Genomic DNA, 19,293 nt, shown 5'->3' with positions numbered 1-19,293 from the left:
GTAAAAACAGAATGTAAACTGGCAGCAACAGGGACTTGAGAGGTGCATCCTGTAAGAAACATGAATTTACTCAATTGCTTAGTACAAGATTTAGTGTTTCTGTCTTTCTGCCACTTGAAGGAACTGCAGCTGTGCTAGGATGGTTGCAGGATTTGGCTGAGTTACATTTGCACCTGCCAGGGCTCCAGGAAAGAACTGATCTGCTGGAGCAGAGAGCATGGGCATGTTTTGGAGTCATTCCCTGCAGGGGCTGTTCAGCAGGTACAGTAGGCCAGAAGTGGCACAGATTCAAAATAGTGGCTAGAGAGATATTACATACTTGACTGCACCTGGTGGAGAGGAAACTAAAGATGTCAGTCCCCTCCCCTTTCCCCATCAATTGTCTCATATTTCTGAGATACAGGCGTGTGGTTACAGTGTAAACAGACCAAAGATTTTTCTTCTAGGCTAATGAGCTCCATGGGTTTTTACTGGGGTTTTTTTGTTTGTTTGTTTGGGGTTTTTTAAATTCGGTTTTTGTTTTGTTGCTGTTTTTTTTTTTTTTCCCCCTTCTAATATCTCTGCCAAAATAAAGAAATACAGAGTATGAACTCCTGCACTTCCACACACCCCATGTACACTGGGGAGAACCCTTTGTTCCTGCCAGGATGGCAGAGAGAACCTGCCCCCCCAGCAGCTGCACTTCAGGCTTTTCTGAATATCTTTCAGAAACGGAGTTTTGCCCTGTCCATGCACTGTGCTTCTGGGAACTGTGAGAGGATCTGAAATTCAGAGGCAACACATGAGCATGAACGTGTTGTTTGTTTTTTCTGTGCCATCCATTGATCCCTCTGTTGTGACTCTCCAGAAGGACTGCAGTGCTAGCTGTGGTCGTTGGCTTTCACTGCTAATTAGAGGGAAAACTGTGCTATCTTCATCCCTAACCTGGCAAGTGCCATTGAGCAGCAGAGACTCTGAAAGTCACCTGAACAAATCCTGCTGGTGCGGCCTGGCTAAGGATGTAACACTAAAGGAATTACAAAGATGATTTCAGATTGTCTCTTCTGAGGCTGTGCTCTTTCTTCAGTCCTGGTTGTAGCTCTAGATACCACAACACCACTGAGGAGAAAACAAAAAGCACAGGTGTGAGGAAGCTTGCATTGTACAACTGTGTTATCTGCAATGCAGACAAATGATTTATGATTGCATGCTTCATGTAGCAGGAATGATATTGCCAGAGGTAAGAATAAGGAGGAAAATTCAAACTCTCTTCAGGTGACAGACATCTTAAAAATAAATAGGATCCTTTTGAATTTTCTGGCAAGTCTCATCAGGACAGTCCTACAGCAAAAAGGAAAATGTGACTTTCCCTTTGCAGTCGCTACGATTGCTCCAGAATAACAACTGTTGTCTAAGATCCCCTTGATGGGCAACCAGGGAAGCTGGTGCCATCACAGGTAACTGTGCCCAGGCTGAGCTCTCCTGCTCCTGCACTCAACTTGCTCTTCTGGCCTTGTGCAATTCCCTGTCAATATGGACATCAGTTTCTCACACAACTCTGACCACTTTTCCTTTTGCTTTACCAAAATAAATGAGAAATTCTGTGACCAGCAGAACTAAAGGGAATTTGTTGTCCCAGGGCTTCCAGTTCCTTTCCAAAGAATGGAAGTGGCAGGTATTGGGGAAGCTTGCACTTGCTCTACTGCTCACAGACCGGACAGATACCAAGGGAGGAAATTCCTAAAATGCTGCCAGAAGAGCCTTCATGCTAATCTGAAGTCAGCTTGAATAGTATAAGCTTGAAGCACAGTGGAGTTCTGATGTTTTCACTGATGATACTTGATGTCACTACCTCAAGTGCAGGGCCATCTAGAAGGAGTCAGGACTAAAGCTTTATCAAGATAGGTACCTTACATAGACCTGCAAGGTCTGAGCCTCAAAGCACTTGCATCTGGTCTGATCTAAGTCATAACAGTCCATAGGGGTTGAGCCCATGAATTAACCCCTCTAGCTCTTTTCAGTCAGGTTGTGGCTTATTTTTTCCTTTTTGACATTTCAACCAATTATGATTTAACTTGGGTTGATGAATATACTTGTAATGTTTCAGCTGTGTTGTCATGCACTACCTTGGAAAAGTGTTTCACTTGTTCCATTTCTTTCCCCTTAGCTGCTTAAGGGTGTTTCCCAAGGAAGATCAGCAGCAGACTGAGTGCTTGGATCCCTGGATTTGGGAATTTTGGGTAGGGTGCCTGCAGCCACTAGATGGCACAGTGCAAGAGCATCTGTGCGTCCGGAACAGCAACTTGACGTTTTCCTTCTGTTAGTATGATTAAAGGATAAATAATATTAAATGTTTCTTTAATAGGAGAAAATTCACAGCATCTACAGTAGTGATTAAGTTCTATTAAACAGTTGTTATTTTGGACACCAGGTGATTAGTACATTCAAACCACTTCATTTCCAGACTTTGGCACCTTGGTCACTAATAACTCAAATCATATAGTTCAGTGAATCATGTTGTAAATAGTTTTATTGGTTCCATGTTGGAAAAAAAATGGAGGGTTGTGAAATGTTTTGATTTAAAGTTATGCATTTCCCAAGTCCTTGTGTTTCTGTTTTCTGTTCTTGAGTTGGCTGCTCATCACAGCAGGAATTCTAAGCTCTGCTTCTCCCTTTGCAAACACTAAAAACAAGGAGCTAATTGAGAGCAAAGAATTATCTTCCTAGAGCAAACGTGCCAGATGGTGAGAGCTGGAGTTTTGGACTCAGATGCACACAACTGCCAACATGCCATAGTTACCTGAGGGAGGAGTTACCTCCAGGGATGAGAGTGGAACTGCTCTAACAGCTTCTGGAGAAAGGTCCATATTTACATACATGCTGATGACTGTTGGGTAAAACTCAGGACCTTCATCTTTCTGTTGGCTTGTATTTTGGATTCTGAAAATATTTGTTTGTCTTCTTGAGGATGATTTTATGTCCATCATGTGAGAAGACTTCCTCCACAGCAGGTGTTTTGGTTTGGGGTTGTTTTTTTTTTAAAATTTTGTTTTTTAAATGAAAGCTTGGGAATCAAATGGTAAGATCTAGACGTATTTCAAGTTTTCAGTGCTACAGAGCAAGGCTTCCTTGGAGCTCCTTTTAACAGCTTTTAAGTGACTGGGAGCAAATTTTTGGTTTCTCCAAGCCAACTTGAGGATTAAAAAGACACACTGGCTTTACCCTGTTTTGGCCTTGTAGTTGTCACAAGTTTGTTTATGATTTCAGTGCTTGATGAAGTGAGCCTTGCATCACTTCCATGCCACTTCACAGATTTCTCTCAAGGTGTTGGTGGGGAAATGCCTTTCTCAAACATGAGCTCTTTTCATTGCTGTATTGACCTGCTTCCAACTCCTCTGGTTTTCGGCTGTTGTCGCGTGTCTTAGAAAGGTGTGTGTTCACCAGCTGCAATCCTTCGTGTTCTTTCCATTGTACATGTATGTGCCTGTAGAACTTGTGTGTGTGTGTGTGTCTGGGCAGGGCAAGGCAAGACAGCCCCATAACTGCAGGGGAAATGGAGGAGGTGACTGCGAGTCACCCACTTACTCACTGCCCTGTACTGTGGGAAACCTGTATTTTGTGGTTTTGCAGAGCCCTTGCTCTTCAGTGAAGGCAGGCAGGGAGGCTGACCTCCCCTTCACAGGAACGAATGTATCACTTACTACTCTTATGTAAAGCAAACTTAGTGTCAACTCTGAAATGAAGAGCTGCTCTGGAACTCACAGCTCACTGCAGCAGGTGCTGAGCTGGCACTTTCACAGAAGGTTGTGAAATTTGATCACACAATGGGAAATGGAGCCACTCCTTGAGGGCAATATCTGGAAACATAATGGGGAACCACCCTTCAGAGGTGATCTGGGTAATAATGGGGCTTAGAAACACTTTCTGCCTGCTTTGCTTAGAAAATTATGAACATTTTTAATAGTGTTACTGGGTTTTGCACAAGCACACTATATTTAGCTGTACCTCAATAGTCCTTCACTCGGACACACCCAAGGCAAGAAGCTGCCCAGTGCTGCTGCCATCACTTCAAGGTGGAAACTATTGACGAATTTTTCCGTTCTCTTTATGTCCTGGTTTTATTGTCAGCTTCTTTTCCCTGTCTGGAGCTTTTCACCTGTTGTCTTCTGGAAGCTGGGCAGCCCTGTGCCCCTTGAGCACCGTTCCCTGCAGCCATCGGCTGGTAAGTCTCTCACACTTCTGTACTCCTAGATGCTAATGAAGGTGGAACACCCAGTGTTATTGCATGGGCCCTGTGACACTTGGTGCTGCTGGATGTCTCTCTGCTTTCTTCTTGAGATTGCCATAAAGATTGCACCTGCACTCCCCACTGACGCACACCACAGCCTCTGAATAATGTAGGCTAATAGAAAAAGACTTCAAAGAATCATAACACAGTTTTCAAGGGCTGGAAGGAAGGGCTGATGGGAAATGTTAGAAGAATTCAACATTTCCTGCTTAGCTAAGCAGTAATTTAGGAGGACATGTAAACTATGTGCAAGTATTTCAAAGAGAACAAAAAGCAAACAAAAGCTACACACACTGCCCTGATGCTGTAGACAAAGAGAAAAGAAGGGAGAGGTTTGTTTGTCATGTTGGTAGGTGCTCAGACACAGGGTGAGCAGGGGAATGAAAATATTTAGACAGATTTGGATGTTATTTCATAGAGGTAAATGCAAGAAAGAGGGTGAGTGGTTTAGCAGTGACCTGAGCAAGTAATTATATGATTGAAATCAATTACTCAGGAGCTCATTAGCAAAAGAGAATAAGTGTCCTTCCTTCTTGTGCTGTGGACATTCTATTGGGTCCCTATCACATGTCAAATAAAACCACTACCTTTCCAAGCCACTGAAGGGTTAATACCACCTGTTCTTTCTGGGACAGTGATTTTGCAGAGCAGCTCTGCTTGTCAGGTCAAGGAGCCACCAGTGCAAAGGGAACCAGCAGGTACCAGAGCTATCTTGATGCTTGGGACTAGAAAGAAACTACAGCAGGTCAGTGAATTCTAACACTTTGTAAGTCCAATGTACACTGCACTTTGTCCTTGCCTCCTAATAATTAGGTCAGAGAAAGAAATAAGGAAGGTTTTCAAGAGCTTGCATACAATTTTAGGGTGAAATTCACTCACGTGCACTCTTGCTGAACCAGATGGTTCAAGCAGGGTTCCAAAAATGCAATATCTTTGTGCAAAACTTTGGCAGGCGCCAACAGGACAAAGCATTGGGTGCAGTTCAGAGGCACATACTGTATAACTGATCTGTCTGAGCCCAACCTCACCTGTGGTTCTAAGTGCTTGGTTTGGATATCCAAAGTGTCTTTGGATATTTCAGTGTCTTTGCCAGTTTGGTCAGTTTAGGAGTTTATGTGTTACTGAAATTCAGTTCCAGCAGAACAGGCATAAAATATTTAACTGTATTTGGGGGTTCTGAAAAGGAATATCTTGGGTTTTAGAGTCTGAGAAAACTGGGGTCTTAGTAATAAAGTAATTAATACTTTAGTGATAAGAGAAGATCAATTATGCAAACTTAGTATTTCAAGATATTTTAAGAAAACACACAAGCAGTTGATCCATGGAAACCAGAGCTAGAAGCAGTGATACACAGCAGACAAAATCTCCACAGCATGGGGTACATCAAAAAATCTTTAATTCAATCATATAAATCTTAGGACCCAGGGATTCTCCCCTTCTCAAAAGAAAACTGTTGTTTTCCTGATGACCTCCCAGGCTGCAATTTTACATAAATAACAACGGGAGAGAGATTCTAGGAAAAAAACTGTCTTCTCCAGCCATAACAAGTGGACTGCAAATAAATATATTTCAAAGGAACAGGTCTGGCTGGCAGCAGGTGATTTGTCTGCAATCATACACCACGTGCCCTGCTGTGAGTGCCCACAGAGGACACACCAATCAGGCACGTTTTGGACACAGGCCTGTGCACACAGCCAGGTGATCATCTGCAGTAGTGGTGACAATAGCACAGACAAGCATGAAATCAGGTACATAGAGTCTCTCTCCTTCCTTTTTACACACCCACCCCCCTCTCCCTTTTCACTGCAGATTTCAGCCTTTACAGGTGGAGCTGAGAAGTGATGCAGACAGTGCTTGGGGAAAAACCCAACCCTGCTGAGACAGAAAATCTAAAGATTCCTGGAACAGCTGAAAAGCCAAAGGTTGCCTCCTCGTGCTGCTGGGGTAACAAAATTGCCTGCTGAACAGCACTGTTAGGCAATTTTATTGCTGTTATCAACTGAATGATTTTGCTTGTAGATGGCTTGTCCTTTCAACAGAACAGGCCTCTCTGAGCCACTGCCTCAGCAAAACTCCTGCAGGTGAAGTCTTGCTCTCATTGCAGCTCTGACAGGAGCAGTTGCTGGTTCCCTTGGTCTCTGCACTACGGGCATGTACCTGTCCTGTTTGCCCAGGATGGAAAAGTTTGCAGCTGGAACAAAGATGAAGCCCAGGTGTTGATGGCCAGAGTTATTGTCAGAACTCCTAGGATGTTGAGTACAACCCCAGCTTTGGCCTGGAATTATAAAAGAGGAAGGTTTAGCTGGACTGAGGACTTTCTTTCTTCCCTACTCATTAGGATTGTTTGTCTGGTTGGATTTTTCCCTTTGGCCTTTTTTCTCACCTCCATCAGAACTTGATCACATTACATTTAAGCTGTTTTTTGCCACAAATATAATTTGTATTAGGGAAAAATGAGTTTCCACTGGATAAAACTCTTAAACTAGAAGTCCTGAAATCCTTTTAGTCCACTTACGTAGGACTTATTCTTCTGACTTGGCATCTGTTTCTAAAGTTACTTTGGATTTCTTCTTGGTTCAATTACAAATTAGAAGTTGCCAGGAGACAAAGTATCCTTGTCCTTCTTTCCTTAACAGTGAGAAAGGGCACCAGGGCAGCCTAGGGAGATGTGCCAGGCTTTCCCCATGTCCCTGCAGAAGGACTGTCCAGATGATGGGACTCTGACATCCCTATGATCTACATTTGGGCTTTTGGAACTGTTAGACATTACCACTCCTTATTGACAGCAAGCTCGGGTTGGAACATCTTCAAGAAGCCTTGGGTGTTTTTCAAAACCTCAACAGCATCTTCACAAGGTTTTGTGTATCTACCCAGAGTCTGTGTAACCCTTTATTGATTCATACACATATGCTGCTCTTTTCCATTTGAGTTGAGCTGAGCACAGTGAGTTTTCTAACACTCTTTCAAGAAGAACCAATATTAGAAAAAGGAAAAGAATGTGCTTTTGCTCACCATATCTATGACTTTGAGTTGTCCATAGGAGAAGACGATGGCATTGGGAGGAGTGGCCACTGGCAGCATGAAGGCCAACGATGCAGAGAGTGTGCAGGGCAGCATGACATAGAGGGGATTGAGGCAAATGGCTTCAGCCTGTGCAGAGGGAGAGCAAAGGGGATGGTTTCCGTGCACAAAAATGCATAGAAGTCTCGTGGCAGAAGACTGGTTGTATTGGTCCCCACCAGACACCTCGTTCTTTCACAGCCACTGTAGCCACTCACAGTTTGGTTCTGCTTTAGAAACTTGGAGCCAATGTCTTTATGCAGCAAGAGCAAGAATTGACTTTGTGGTCAGTGCTTTGTGTTCCTGATTGTGGAACCTGATTGCTGCAGCATAAATGAATAATAATGGTTGTATTCAACTCTAAAACCAGGACAAAAATGTGGAGTAGCTTAAACTGGTTAAGAACAGGATTAAATTATCAGGGGAAAGAGGGTAGCCCAAACTCTGAAGGTGAGTGGGTCACTTCAGAGGTTAGTTGGAGTCTGGCCTATGCAAAAAGATTTTTGTGGAGCTTATTCCAGCTTCTGCCTGGAACCAGCTCTTCACACTGCAGAACTGAGTCTACCCCAGCAACAGGAATCTCCTGTAGATATTTAGGAGGCCTGAATTAGGTTGTAGAGCTTGACTACCACCTTCAGAGACTTCTGGAAGACTAGTGGTTAGGGTGAAATGCAGTAATGGAATGTTGCAGGGAAGTAAATGCTGCTGTTGTTGCTGTCTCTATGCAGAACAAATAGGAAAAAACAAGTACAGCTGGCAGTGACCTCATCAAGTTGTTTAGGCCAGAAGGCAAAGTCTAATATGCCCATGAATTTAATCCCTTTACTTTTCCCCAGCAATGAGTTCAGAAAGGTTAAACTAAGCACAGTGTGTGTGAATACACATGCACACACCTACATGTATGGACTTTGAGTCTTGTATTCCTGATGGGACACACAAACCAGTGCTTGGCCAGGCAGTTTTCATACCTGAGCAGCTGGATGCTTGGAGGAGAGAGTTGAAAGCTGCTCTGGTAAGAATGTTTTGAAGTGACAAAACTCACCATTGAAGCCAGAATAGGGAGAAAGAGGGTAGTGGTGGCCACGTTGCTGGTGCACTCAGTGAAAGTGGCAATGAGGAGACACAAGAGGAGAGCAATAGCTGGGTGAGGGATTTGCTGCAGAGGAGTCAGTTTGGTGCCTAACCATGCAGACAGACCAGATTCCTGGAACAGAGGAAAGGATTATATATTACATGTCTTACACATGATGGTCCTATCTGTAGTTTCCAGTTGTTTGATTGGTTTTTTTTCTCATTAGCAATATAAAATATCAACTAGAACAAGGTGTGTGAGCAGCTCTGAAACTTATCCAGTCATTTCCACATCCTGCATTTGTCGTATTTCTTCCTATTTCCCATCTGGAGTTGCATCCTTGTTTTCCAGGAAGCCTTTTACAGGTCACTGTGATCTTTGAATTCTAAAGGAGTATCTCCAGTGTGTGTATTGCCCATAGATTTAATAAATGTAGTGTTCATCATCAAAGTCAGTACTTAAAATATTACAAAAATACTTTGCAGCACTGGACTCTTGGCAGGTGCCTGCAGAGGAACATCAGCACCTCCTTCAGTTTGACAGCCAGATAATTTTATCTGCTCCTGAAGGTTCTCTAGCTAACTCTACATTTGTCTTCTAGTAGTTTAATTTAAATAATATTTCCCTAAGTAGTTTGTTTGAAATAGTTTGGTGACCCATCCTGGGCACAGTATCTCCTTGTGCTCGTCACTTTAAGTTTTATTTAACAGAACCTTTCATGTATCGGGGTAGTTTCTTAATCATCCCCTTTTCTAGAAATGCAGTTAATGGTGCTGCCTGGGCTGGCAGGACCACCCCAGTTCCATAGGCAGCAAGAAAGGTTTGTTCTAAGCACAGGGCTCCTCTAAGGATGGCGAGGTGTGTCCTGCTGCCCGCGTGCCCTCTCTTGTCCTGGGAGAGCAGCCTGAGCAGCAGACGGGAGCACCCAGGAAGCCACCATCACCAGGTAAGCAGAGGAATGTTACCTCACTGCCTTTGGCTAAGGCAAAGCCACCTCCCAGCAGAAACACGATGTTCCACGGCATTTTCTGGTGAACCACTTTCCAGTCCAAAAGAGCTGGAGGGGCCTTGAACTTTGACTTGCTGCCTGAAATCCAAAGAGGTTTTGTAAGCCGTGTTAGGTTTTCCAAAGAAAGGAGGAGGACTTCTCAGTGGGAGGTGAGTTTAGTCTGAACATCAGGAATCACTTCTGCCAGCAGATCAAGCAGACTGTGGGATTGTCTCCTAAAGCAAATGATGGGAGTCTCCTCAACAGAGATTTTAAAACTTGACTTGCAAAAATACTAATGAACAATCTGTGAGTGCTGCGAGAGGCCCAGTGGAATATAGGGAAGAGTGAGGTAAAAACATGGCAACATGTGTGCAGAGCTGTGTGTGTTGAGTCCTGTATTCCCTCCTGAAGACTCCAGCTGCTGAAGCTTTCACATCTGTGTTAATGTCTGGGATAAAATTAGTTAAATTCCAAGAAGCAGAGGAAGAGCTCTGATGGGATGTACTCCTTGCTGAGCCTAAAGCATCCAGCTCTAGCTGTGCAGGAAGGGCAGCTTGAAATCTTGTGTGATGTTTGAAATTTCCTTTGTAAATCATAACTGTCAAACTCCCCGTGCACCCCTTCTGACACTGGGGTTTTGGTGCTGTCAGTAAACTTACCTGCCTGGTTTTTGTCTCTGTCATTGTTAGAAAAGTCAGAAGGGATGATGAACAACAAAACTGAAATGAAGATGGCAACTGTAGCATCAGTCACGTAGCTGCAACAGAGGGGGCAGACATTTAGTTGAGCTCTGACTTCATTTTTATGAAATCTACCCCAATTTTTCTTTGAAGTGAGGAGGAAAACTGGTGATACCTTTTATTGTCTTTGTTGAACAGAGCTGGTGCCCAACCTGGTATGAAGCCAGGGTCTCTTGTAAACCACAGCAGTACCAGTAGTATGAAGAGGATCAAAACTGCTATTTCTGCAAATTGCATCGAGCCCAGTTTCCTGCTCTCCTCCTTAATGATGCTGTAGGCCCTTTGCTCCTTTGCCTTTGTAGCAGGACTTGAAGAACAACCAAAATTATTCCGAAAACTAGAAAAAAATGGACAAGAAACATCAGAGAATTTTGCCAGATATCCTCAGAGCTGATTATAAGTTTTATACTGTCATAATAACTTTTAGATATACATATTTACATATGCATATAGAAATTATATCTACTACTACAGTATCAGCAGCCATAGGTGTTGGGTAGTAACTGTGTTGTCCTGGGCACTGCCTAGAGGATCAGAAAAAAGCTTCCTACCCCTAAAAACTCATGTTCTAAATACAAGCAGGTGTGTTCTCTGGGACTCGTGGGGAAATAATGTCACTGTCGGTGTGATTGACAAGGCTCTATGGTCACAGTCACCAAGCCCTTTGAAATTACAGGAAAGGAGAATTTGACGAGCGGAATGTGAAGATGAAAGTGCCCCTGTGGTTGCTGCAGAGCTCTATTTCAAAGAAAGGAAGTTGGGGATAATACAAAAGTGACAGGCTAAGTATTAAACAGGTGGGTAATGCAACCTGGTTGCATGGGGTGATTGGCACTGGGAACTGGCACAATACTAATCCTCTAGGTCTGTAGCAACTCTTGTCATAAAGGGTATTTACCAGCTGTGTGTAGAAATCAATTTCCTGGTTTGAAGCACAACAATCTCCCAGGACATGACAGCAATGCTGCAGAACAGGCTCTATGCAGTTCTATCTTCCTCTTTTAATCTACAGAGTGTATTTAGATGGGATTTGGTCGTGTTCCTCAGAGAAAAAGTTGCAGTATTTTAGTGGCTATTTAGTCTGCTGTTCTGTTTTATGTGATGACCTTTGTGCTGGCTGCCTGACGTGCAAGCTGGGGCTCATCAACAAGAGTATCACCTGTGCTACAAGGTGCAGTGAGCACAGGCCAGCAGGCCTGTCAGCTGTGTGACACTGTGACAGGGGGTACTTACTTGAAGCCCAAGTACAGTATCTGCAGCCAAATCCATGCCAAAATCAGTAGCACAACCATGGTAGGGAAGGCAAAGGAGAACCAAGAGGCAAAGTTGATGATGTTGCCGTTGTCAGGAAAGAGGCTGTAAAAGGCAAATGGCTGTTAGCATCCAAAATGCTGCACTCCTTGTGTAATTAATGATGCTGAAAAGAGGAGGCACTGTGAGGTCCACGAAGGAAGAGAAACCAACTTCCCAACAGTTACCAAGTCGGTATTTTCCTGTGTTGTACTGGCTGGAAGTCAGCTGCAGCAGAAGTTTCCTGGGTATCTAATCCCAAGTTCAACCAGACTTACTCATCAACTTGTCCTTGCAGTACCAGATTTGGAGTTGTCCCAGTCAGAGTTGCAATCCCTCCAATACTGGCTGAGTAGCAAATACAGAGGGACATTCCCTTGCTGAACTGCCTGTGTTTCTCTTCTAGCAGATTTTCATTTCTCTTTCTGTCTTCCTCAACTGTCAGGACATGACTGTTCCCTAGGCCAGGAACAAAAGAGAAAGAGAAGCTCGAGTGGAAAGGAAAAGGTCTTGTGCCTGTGTAATGCAGTATTTCAAGGCTAGGACACAATGGACTCAGAGCTGAAGGAGCGAAATTGCCTCATTTTAAGGTTGGCATTGTTAATTCTTTGATCTCTTGTCTGTTTTCATTGGTTGTCTCGTACAACAGAGCCAGAGGAACTTGTTCTGTACCAGCAGCATCTGATTGCTGGCATTGAGATTTACACTCAGAAACCCCTGAGTTGTCTCAAAGATGGGAAGAGGCAAGACAGCTGGTGAAGAGATGTTGCTGCATGATTGTCTAACTTTGGATTAGAAAGATCATTTTAATCCCTAACCTTCTGGCATGAAATAGGCCAGAAATTTTGCCTCAGAAATTCCCTATTATCTGACAAGTTACATGGTAGATAATAATGAGCAAAAATACACAGGGAAATGGCAAGCCTCAGGTAGGAGCTCCAGGTCATGGAAAATGTATATGTTTTTGTTGTTTAGTTATTATTGCTTCATATCTTTTTGATTAGTCATTATCACTTCATATTTTCAATCTACTTCTAACCAGCAAAATCAGTAGATCTTGCTGTGCTTTTGTTTGGTTCATGGATGAGAATTATCAATGCTGACCCAGCCAGGAACGCTACATTCTGCTTTTAGACTTTACTGGCAACCAGAATGACACTCAAGAAGGATCAGGCCAACCTCTGGTATCCCAAAGACAAACCCACCCATAACCTGCTCACCTTTTTCCTGTTTGGAGCTCTCTACTTTAGTTGCCTCTTCCTGCATCTCAAAGGCTTTGTTGATGTTTTCAGATGCTTGGCCAGCTGAGCTAGACTCCAGCTCAGACTTGTGCAGCTGTTCCAGCACAGCTTGTGCTATGGGGACCATCATGGCAGTGGTGGCTGTATTGCTGATCCACATGGACAGGAAGGCAGTCACCACCATGAAACCCATGAGGAGCCTGAAAAGAGATGTTTGAAAAGGTTGGTCCAGAACTCAGTGCTGCTGCAATCTCCTCCACCCTCTTTTTTTTTTGTTACAGAGCTTTGGTTACAGATGCTGGGTTTGGAAAGGTGCTCAGCAGTTCACTGGCTCTTCCCCTTGCCTGCTCTCTGCATGTCATCATACATTTTTGTTGCAATTTCAGCCCTTTGTGCTTTTACACGTTCTTATGAGTAGGAGAGTGGGAGCTGGTCTCCTGGAACAGCTTATCTAGTCACTATCCTGCTTATTCTATGTGCTTCCAAGGAAGACATATCATCTCAATAACACATATTAATGTATTGTAATATATTTTGAAAAGGAATTGCAACCTGGATTTGATCCCAAATGGCAACCAGTTTAAGCCATAAGGAAGATGATCTCTTCTTTTCTTTTTTTTTTTTTCTTTTTTTGTAATTTTATCCCACCTCTATCATATAAGATTCTCTTCCTACTCATATAAAATTCTAATCCTTGTTCAGTATTACTATATTATTTGTCTCCAAATTATTCTTCAGATGAGATGTAGATTATATACTAGATGAAAAAGCTTTATCTTGTGTGCATTTTTATTCTATTGCTTTGTAATTTCCTCCAGTACTCCCTCTTTTTATCATCTGAGTTAAATTAAATAGGACATGTAGCCTCTGCACAGCTGAAGGTTCTAGTCTGGCAAACATTTGTTGTTTTCAAAACAAACAACCCCATATTTTCTCTTCTCTGTGCAGTCAGTGTAACAGTTAGAGAGTAGATGTTGTCTGTGTTTCAGCTGTAGCCTTTCCTAACTGTCCAAAGCTGTACCAAGCACCCTTGTCTTTTCAGCACTGACTCTCTTGTTGCTGTTTCTCCACCTAAAGCCATTTGGAATCCCCAAGAGTCACCAGGTCTGCAGGACATCAGAGCATCCCTACGTGCACGCTTTGCTGGGGCACTCACCCCCTGGGACTACAGAAAAGCATTTGTAGGATGTGATCTGCAGTTCCCATAGGAGAGGAGCTGCAGGCAGCTCTGAGATGGGGCTTCATGGCATTAGCTCCTTCATGCCCCAGCGTTTCCACAGCTGCTACTCACAGGGCTGGTCTGACTCCCGTGATCAGCAAGACCCGCAGGGCGACGCGCTTGTGCAGGTGCCAGTTCTCAATAGCAATGGCCATCAGCAGCCCCCCGATGAAGAGCATGTTGGTGTCCTTCAGGTACTCCCGGCAGACCTGTGGCATGGAACAAGGGAGGGGAAATAGCGGCAGGAAGCCAAGGGGGGGGGGTGTTTCTCTAAGGGAAGGTCCTGGCCCAAAGACATGAGCAGGCAGTTACTGTGGGTTGTGCATCTGAGTGGTGAATTGACCTTGAGCTCAGGTGAGCAGCTCCACCCAGAGTTCACTCCAGGCCCATGCAAGTTCTGTCCCATGGACAGGACAGATGATTCTCTATGTAACAACAGTGCAATTTTCTCTTCTTTGCACAGCACTCTGGAGATAATCCCAGCATAAGAGAAGCTGACCAAAAAATACCTAGGGAAGTGTATAGAGTAAGATCTCTTACTGTTGTTGAGTCCATGATGTTCATGAGTGGGAACAGCAGGACAGGGAAGAGAGCTGTGACAGCCAAGGGCAGGGCTTCTGTGCACCAGAAGAGTGCCATCACTATGATCACATAACCACACCGGGCCTCCTGGCAGAAGGAGAGCACAAGCAATCAGAACAGACCATGCATCTCACCTGGGCTCTGAGAGGGCAACAGCCCAGCGTTATGGTCATTGCCTGATAAAGGGATTTGAGAAAAGGTTATTTTCTGTCCTTCCCTCCTGCCTGTCCTCCTACCTGTGCAGATCATAATCAAGTGATAAACTGTTCAACAGCCTTGTCAGAACAGGGAGGAAAAGGCTGGGGCCTCCAACGGGGAAAACCAAGAAACTTGGGAAAAGAAACAAATTGAAGACTTTGAACCCTTCATGACAAGGGGTTGGCAGGCCCTGCACAGACTTCCCAATGTTGCTGATGGTTGGGTTTTTTTATTAATATATTTCTGTCTTTGAGTTGCAGAAATAGTTACTGATCACAGAATCACAGAATCCTAGGGGTTGGAAGGGACCTCAAAAGATCATCCAGCCCAACCCCTCTGCCAGAGCAGGGTCACCCAGAGCACGTCACACAGGAACATGTCCAGGTGGGTTTTGAATGTCTCCAGTGAAGGAGACTCCACAACCTCTCTGGGCAGCCTGTTCCAGGGCTCTGGTCCAGCGCTGATCTGATCCAGTCAAGGTTTCTCCACCTTTTTCCCAGATGAACCCAAACTAATTTCAACAGCCTGGATTCCTTGTACTCTAAATATTTTTCTCTATTTTTTGGTTGGATTTTGAGCTTAGTACAGACTTCAAAAGGCTCACTGAGAAACTGGACACAGATCAGTTTCAGCTTCCACTGCCTGTGATGTGTTTCTTTGAAGGAAGTGTGAGCCTCTATTTCATGTTGCTCTTTTCTGAGAAAACATTGATTTAGTTCTGCTTTGGACAACAACTCCAAATTTCATGTAAAAATATTTAACTAAGTCCCACACACGAAAAAGATTCAACATCACATGTCACAACAGGCTTTCATCTGACTGGGCTGATGAAAAAAGCACAAAAATAACACTGGAAGTTACAGTTTCTTCCTTATTTTGGAACTTGCACAATAATGGGTGCCAGCAAATCCAAAGGAAGAAAGATAGTTCTGTGGCCTTGGATCAAGGAAGTTCACATCTTGTAGTGATGCTCACTGGGGCAAGAGTGAAGAGATGCCAGCTGCAATGGCTGGGTTATAGAGGATTAAACCAAGGAGCTGGGGTAGTGGCAGGATCAAACTTGTGATGTTTTAGAACATGTTCAGGGCTTCTGAAAAAGGAATGGAAAGGATGAACAGTGGGGCTAAGTGGTCTGGAGGGAGGAGAAGGTAGCATCCTAAGTGGCAAATTACCAAAGCAGGAGAAGTAAACAGAGAGAGATTTGTGAAGAGACAAAAGTACTCTTTTGTGAGCCTTATTTTTGAGTGAGAACAGTAAGAACCTTAATTACACATCCCATCAAGCACTGAAAGCAATTTCCCGTATTTGTGATCCCTCTTCTCCCATTTTGTCACTAACAGGTGCCAATGGGCACCTTTTGAGAGACCACAACAACACATGGAACATGAACCACGTGCACAGTGGTTCTCTCTTCCAGGCTCTCGGTACAAGCTGGAATGAGACTTTTCACAAAGTCAGTTGTTCTGCAAGGGCATTCCCCTCTGTCTTTAGACAAAACCATTAGCATTGTTTGCTCTCATTTGTAATAGTTTCATGTCATTATTGGACAGGTTAATAGCTCAACAGAACCTAAAAAATGTGAAATTCCATCCTGCAGGCTGAGGCACCAGCTTTTCCTGCTCAGCAGCACCATGGAACACGATTCTAACACAAGAAATCTTCTTACAGGTTGCAAAGGGAACAGCCCAGGACATTTTAAATCTTGTCCTGTAGCTGACTACACAGAAACCAGGAAGAGTCATTTTTGAAGAGGAACTGAACCAAGGCTGCCAAATCATTCCACAGGCAACACCAATGACTGATTGTATGGCAACAATGACTCCAGCAAGTAAGTTTGAACTTGTGGCCTTGGGACAAAAAAGAAAAATGAAAATTAGAAAAAAAATACCTCTTTCCAGCTACTTAGAACTTCTCTGATCCAGATATCTCCTAACTTCAGTAGCTCTTTTGCTTGTGGAATATTCACTGGCAAAAATGTACTTTTTGTGTTTGTCTTCTTAGTAAGCTTCTAAGTGATAGTTTGAGCTGTTTTATTTGCATAGCAAGGGAATAGGAAGACACGCCTGATCAGTTACCACATCTTGCCTCAAGTGCCACTACTCTTCTTGCTTGGAATCCTCTTGTCACAGCTCCAAGGCCTCTGATAACACTCAGAGCTGTGAGGAGGAAGGAGCTTTGGGACAGGCTGCAGGAGAAGACAGGGAAGAGTTAGTGACGGATGAAGGTTGGTGACGGAGACCAGAAACTGGGAGTCAGCAGGGAGCAGGAGGCAGGCAGGGATAGGAGCTAGGATTTGCCATCCAAGGAGCAGTGACAGATCAGGATTAGCTATTTAATAATGCTGGGACTGTATCAAGAGATCTGAAGACCAGAGATTAGATCTGTCTGCATGAGGAGACTAGGAAGGGGAGAAATAAGCTGGAGTGAGGAAGCAGCAGAAGGCTGGCAGCCTGCCCCTCACAGGGCTGTGCTTCAATGGTCAGTGTCTCAGAAATACCTGCCCCACTACTACAGTTTTGTGTAGTTAACTTTTTCTGAAGGAATCCTAAGCAAGGTGTCTTCCCAGGCCTGACATTTTCAATTTTAAATTATTGTTCGTAAAGATTCTTACAGAAATATGCTAAAAATAAGAGTGAAATACATAATATTTTGTCTTATGTATCAGTCCATCTGACTTAAAAAAAAAAAAGCCTCTTCTATCTGTCAATGACAAAAAGGAAAAGATTAAAAGAGGATGTGAAGTGGATACCTTTAGAAAATCAGAAGGGGGATTAAAATGAAGCCTTAAATTGTAACTTAGGTTCACATGTATGAGCTTCAGCATAGAAAGTCCTTTGCTAAATCAGATAGATGTAAAGCAGAAGTCACAGAATTGCATGTCACTGAGCACTCTGCTAGAATATGCAGTGACAGATTTATATGTTCATCCATCTGTGTCCCATTGCTTTCATATTCCCCACTATGAGTCGTCAAAGCAGAAAAAAAAGGTTTTCAAGCAGCAAATGAAGTGCTTCTGAGAGAGAATCTGCTTGTTCTCTTCAGCTCTCTCACTTAAAAGGAGCAACTCCAAGGAGAGATTTGAAGTTTTGGCTCTCAGAATAAGTTTAAAAAGTTCTTACCTTGGTCGGAAGAGCCAGAGGCAGCGGAATAGACAGGAGAGGTACCAGGAGTATGATCAGGTATTTCCTGCAGGCCAGGGTCACCTCCCAGCAGCCAGCCATGGTGCTGGAGCTAGCCCGGTGCTGAAAGGCCCGAGAGCTGCTGCTGGAGACTATATAAACACTCGGGAATATTAAACATTGACCCCTGGAGGTTGGCTGTTGTTTTTGGAACTGTAATCGGAGAAAGAAGGAAGAGAACAAAGAAGGGAGGGGACAGCAAAAGAGTGTCAGACCAAGAACTTTCTGAAGATAATCTTTCTGATAACTGGTAAATCCGGGAGAGAATTAACTCCCTGTGGACTAAGTAGGTTTATTAAAAGCAGTCTGGAGTGACCTGCACTTTGTTTAAAGAAAATTAACATTTTGGTCTTTAGTAATGCCTTCTTTGAACAGGTACCACTATTCCTCCCATAAGAAAAAAAAAGAGCAGCAGCTCCCTCTGTGACAGGTTGAAAATCGTTGGAAGTGTGTACAGAGCAGTGAAAACACACCTCAGCATCCACAACACCCGGTGCAGAGGCTAGAAACGTCTTCACAAAGTGTTGTATAAACATCATTGTATTCACTGAGAAACTCTTTGGGCAGTAAAATCCACTAGAGCAGAGCTCCTGTCACCAGCTGCCACAACAAGTCCCCATGCGGAAAGGGACTTGCAGTCCCTACCACCTGAGAGCAGGGACACCCATCTTCATGTGGTCCAAGGAGGAACCTCATGACAGTTCTGTTTCCTTCTACTCCAACAACAATAGGAGAAATGTTGAGGTCTGGTCAGAACTCAGTTCCTCCCACGTGGCAGCTCATGTTGTAAGAAAGGTTCTGGGTCAGGGAGGGAGCCTGGAGACTCATTCTGATGGAGCCTGATGTATCTTCATGGGTTGGGAAAGACTTGGCTACCGTGCATCGCCTTGTTGACCTTGGACTATTTATCTTCACCTTTCTCATCTTGCAGGTCTAGGCACGGCTCTGGTGGCTTACAAGGTGGATTGGGGGAAAACAAAGGAAAAAAAAAGTTTTTTAAAACAAGTTATAGTGAGGAATTACCAGCAATTCCTGCCCCAGTTGCAAGAAACTTCCAAAATACAAGCAGTGAATGACTTTGGTTCTGTAAATATGCTGGAATGGAATTGAAGTTTTTAATTCCAAAGGGAGTGTCTTGTTAATCACTTTAATATCTTTATTTGATAGACCAGGCAAGTGCAAACTTCAGATACCGGTAATAACATTTCCATTTTATTGATACAAAGTATCTCAGATACATTTACAGCTTACTCAAGCAGGGAGAGAGAAAGAGAAGCACAGACACTAGGTCATCTGATGTCAGCTCCACAAAGAGCTTCTGCTGTTTCTCTCTTTCACCCCTTTTCTGCCAGGGCTTGTTTGCTGTCAGTAACGTGCTTGTGGCTGAAAAGCAGCAGGGCTGCAGCTGCCAGAGCTGCAAACTCACAGCTCTCTTGCAAGCTGGATTTAGGTGT

General features: G+C 43.7%; 1 protein-coding gene across 1 annotated transcript in view; it reads right to left on the bottom strand.

Moving 5' to 3' along the window:
• Positions 1–5,646: 5,646 nt before the first annotated feature.
• The window catches only part of LOC127392032 (NAD(+) hydrolase SARM1-like), a 30,786-nt gene continuing 17,139 nt past the window's right edge, over positions 5,647–19,293 (bottom strand). The window contains exons 2-13 of the mRNA XM_051635442.1: positions 17,780–17,992; positions 14,421–14,549; positions 13,953–14,089; positions 12,641–12,861; positions 11,699–11,879; positions 11,364–11,486; positions 10,246–10,467; positions 10,050–10,147; positions 9,365–9,486; positions 8,370–8,531; positions 7,280–7,417; positions 5,647–6,542 (exon numbers count right to left, since the gene is read on the bottom strand). Coding sequence (XP_051491402.1) covers positions 6,411–6,542; positions 7,280–7,417; positions 8,370–8,531; positions 9,365–9,486; positions 10,050–10,147; positions 10,246–10,467; positions 11,364–11,486; positions 11,699–11,879; positions 12,641–12,861; positions 13,953–14,089; positions 14,421–14,549; positions 17,780–17,881 — 1,767 coding nt within the window. The 5' untranslated portion in view covers positions 17,882–17,992 and the 3' untranslated portion in view covers positions 5,647–6,410. The remainder of the gene's footprint in view (positions 6,543–7,279; positions 7,418–8,369; positions 8,532–9,364; positions 9,487–10,049; positions 10,148–10,245; positions 10,468–11,363; positions 11,487–11,698; positions 11,880–12,640; positions 12,862–13,952; positions 14,090–14,420; positions 14,550–17,779; positions 17,993–19,293) is intronic.

The sequence above is a fragment of the Apus apus genome, chromosome 18 (assembly GCF_020740795.1).
Source record: "Apus apus isolate bApuApu2 chromosome 18, bApuApu2.pri.cur, whole genome shotgun sequence".
Taxonomy (NCBI): Eukaryota; Metazoa; Chordata; class Aves; order Apodiformes; family Apodidae; genus Apus; species Apus apus.
The sequence above is the reverse complement of the archived record's forward strand: the minus strand, read 5'-3'. Positions and strand labels throughout refer to the sequence as shown.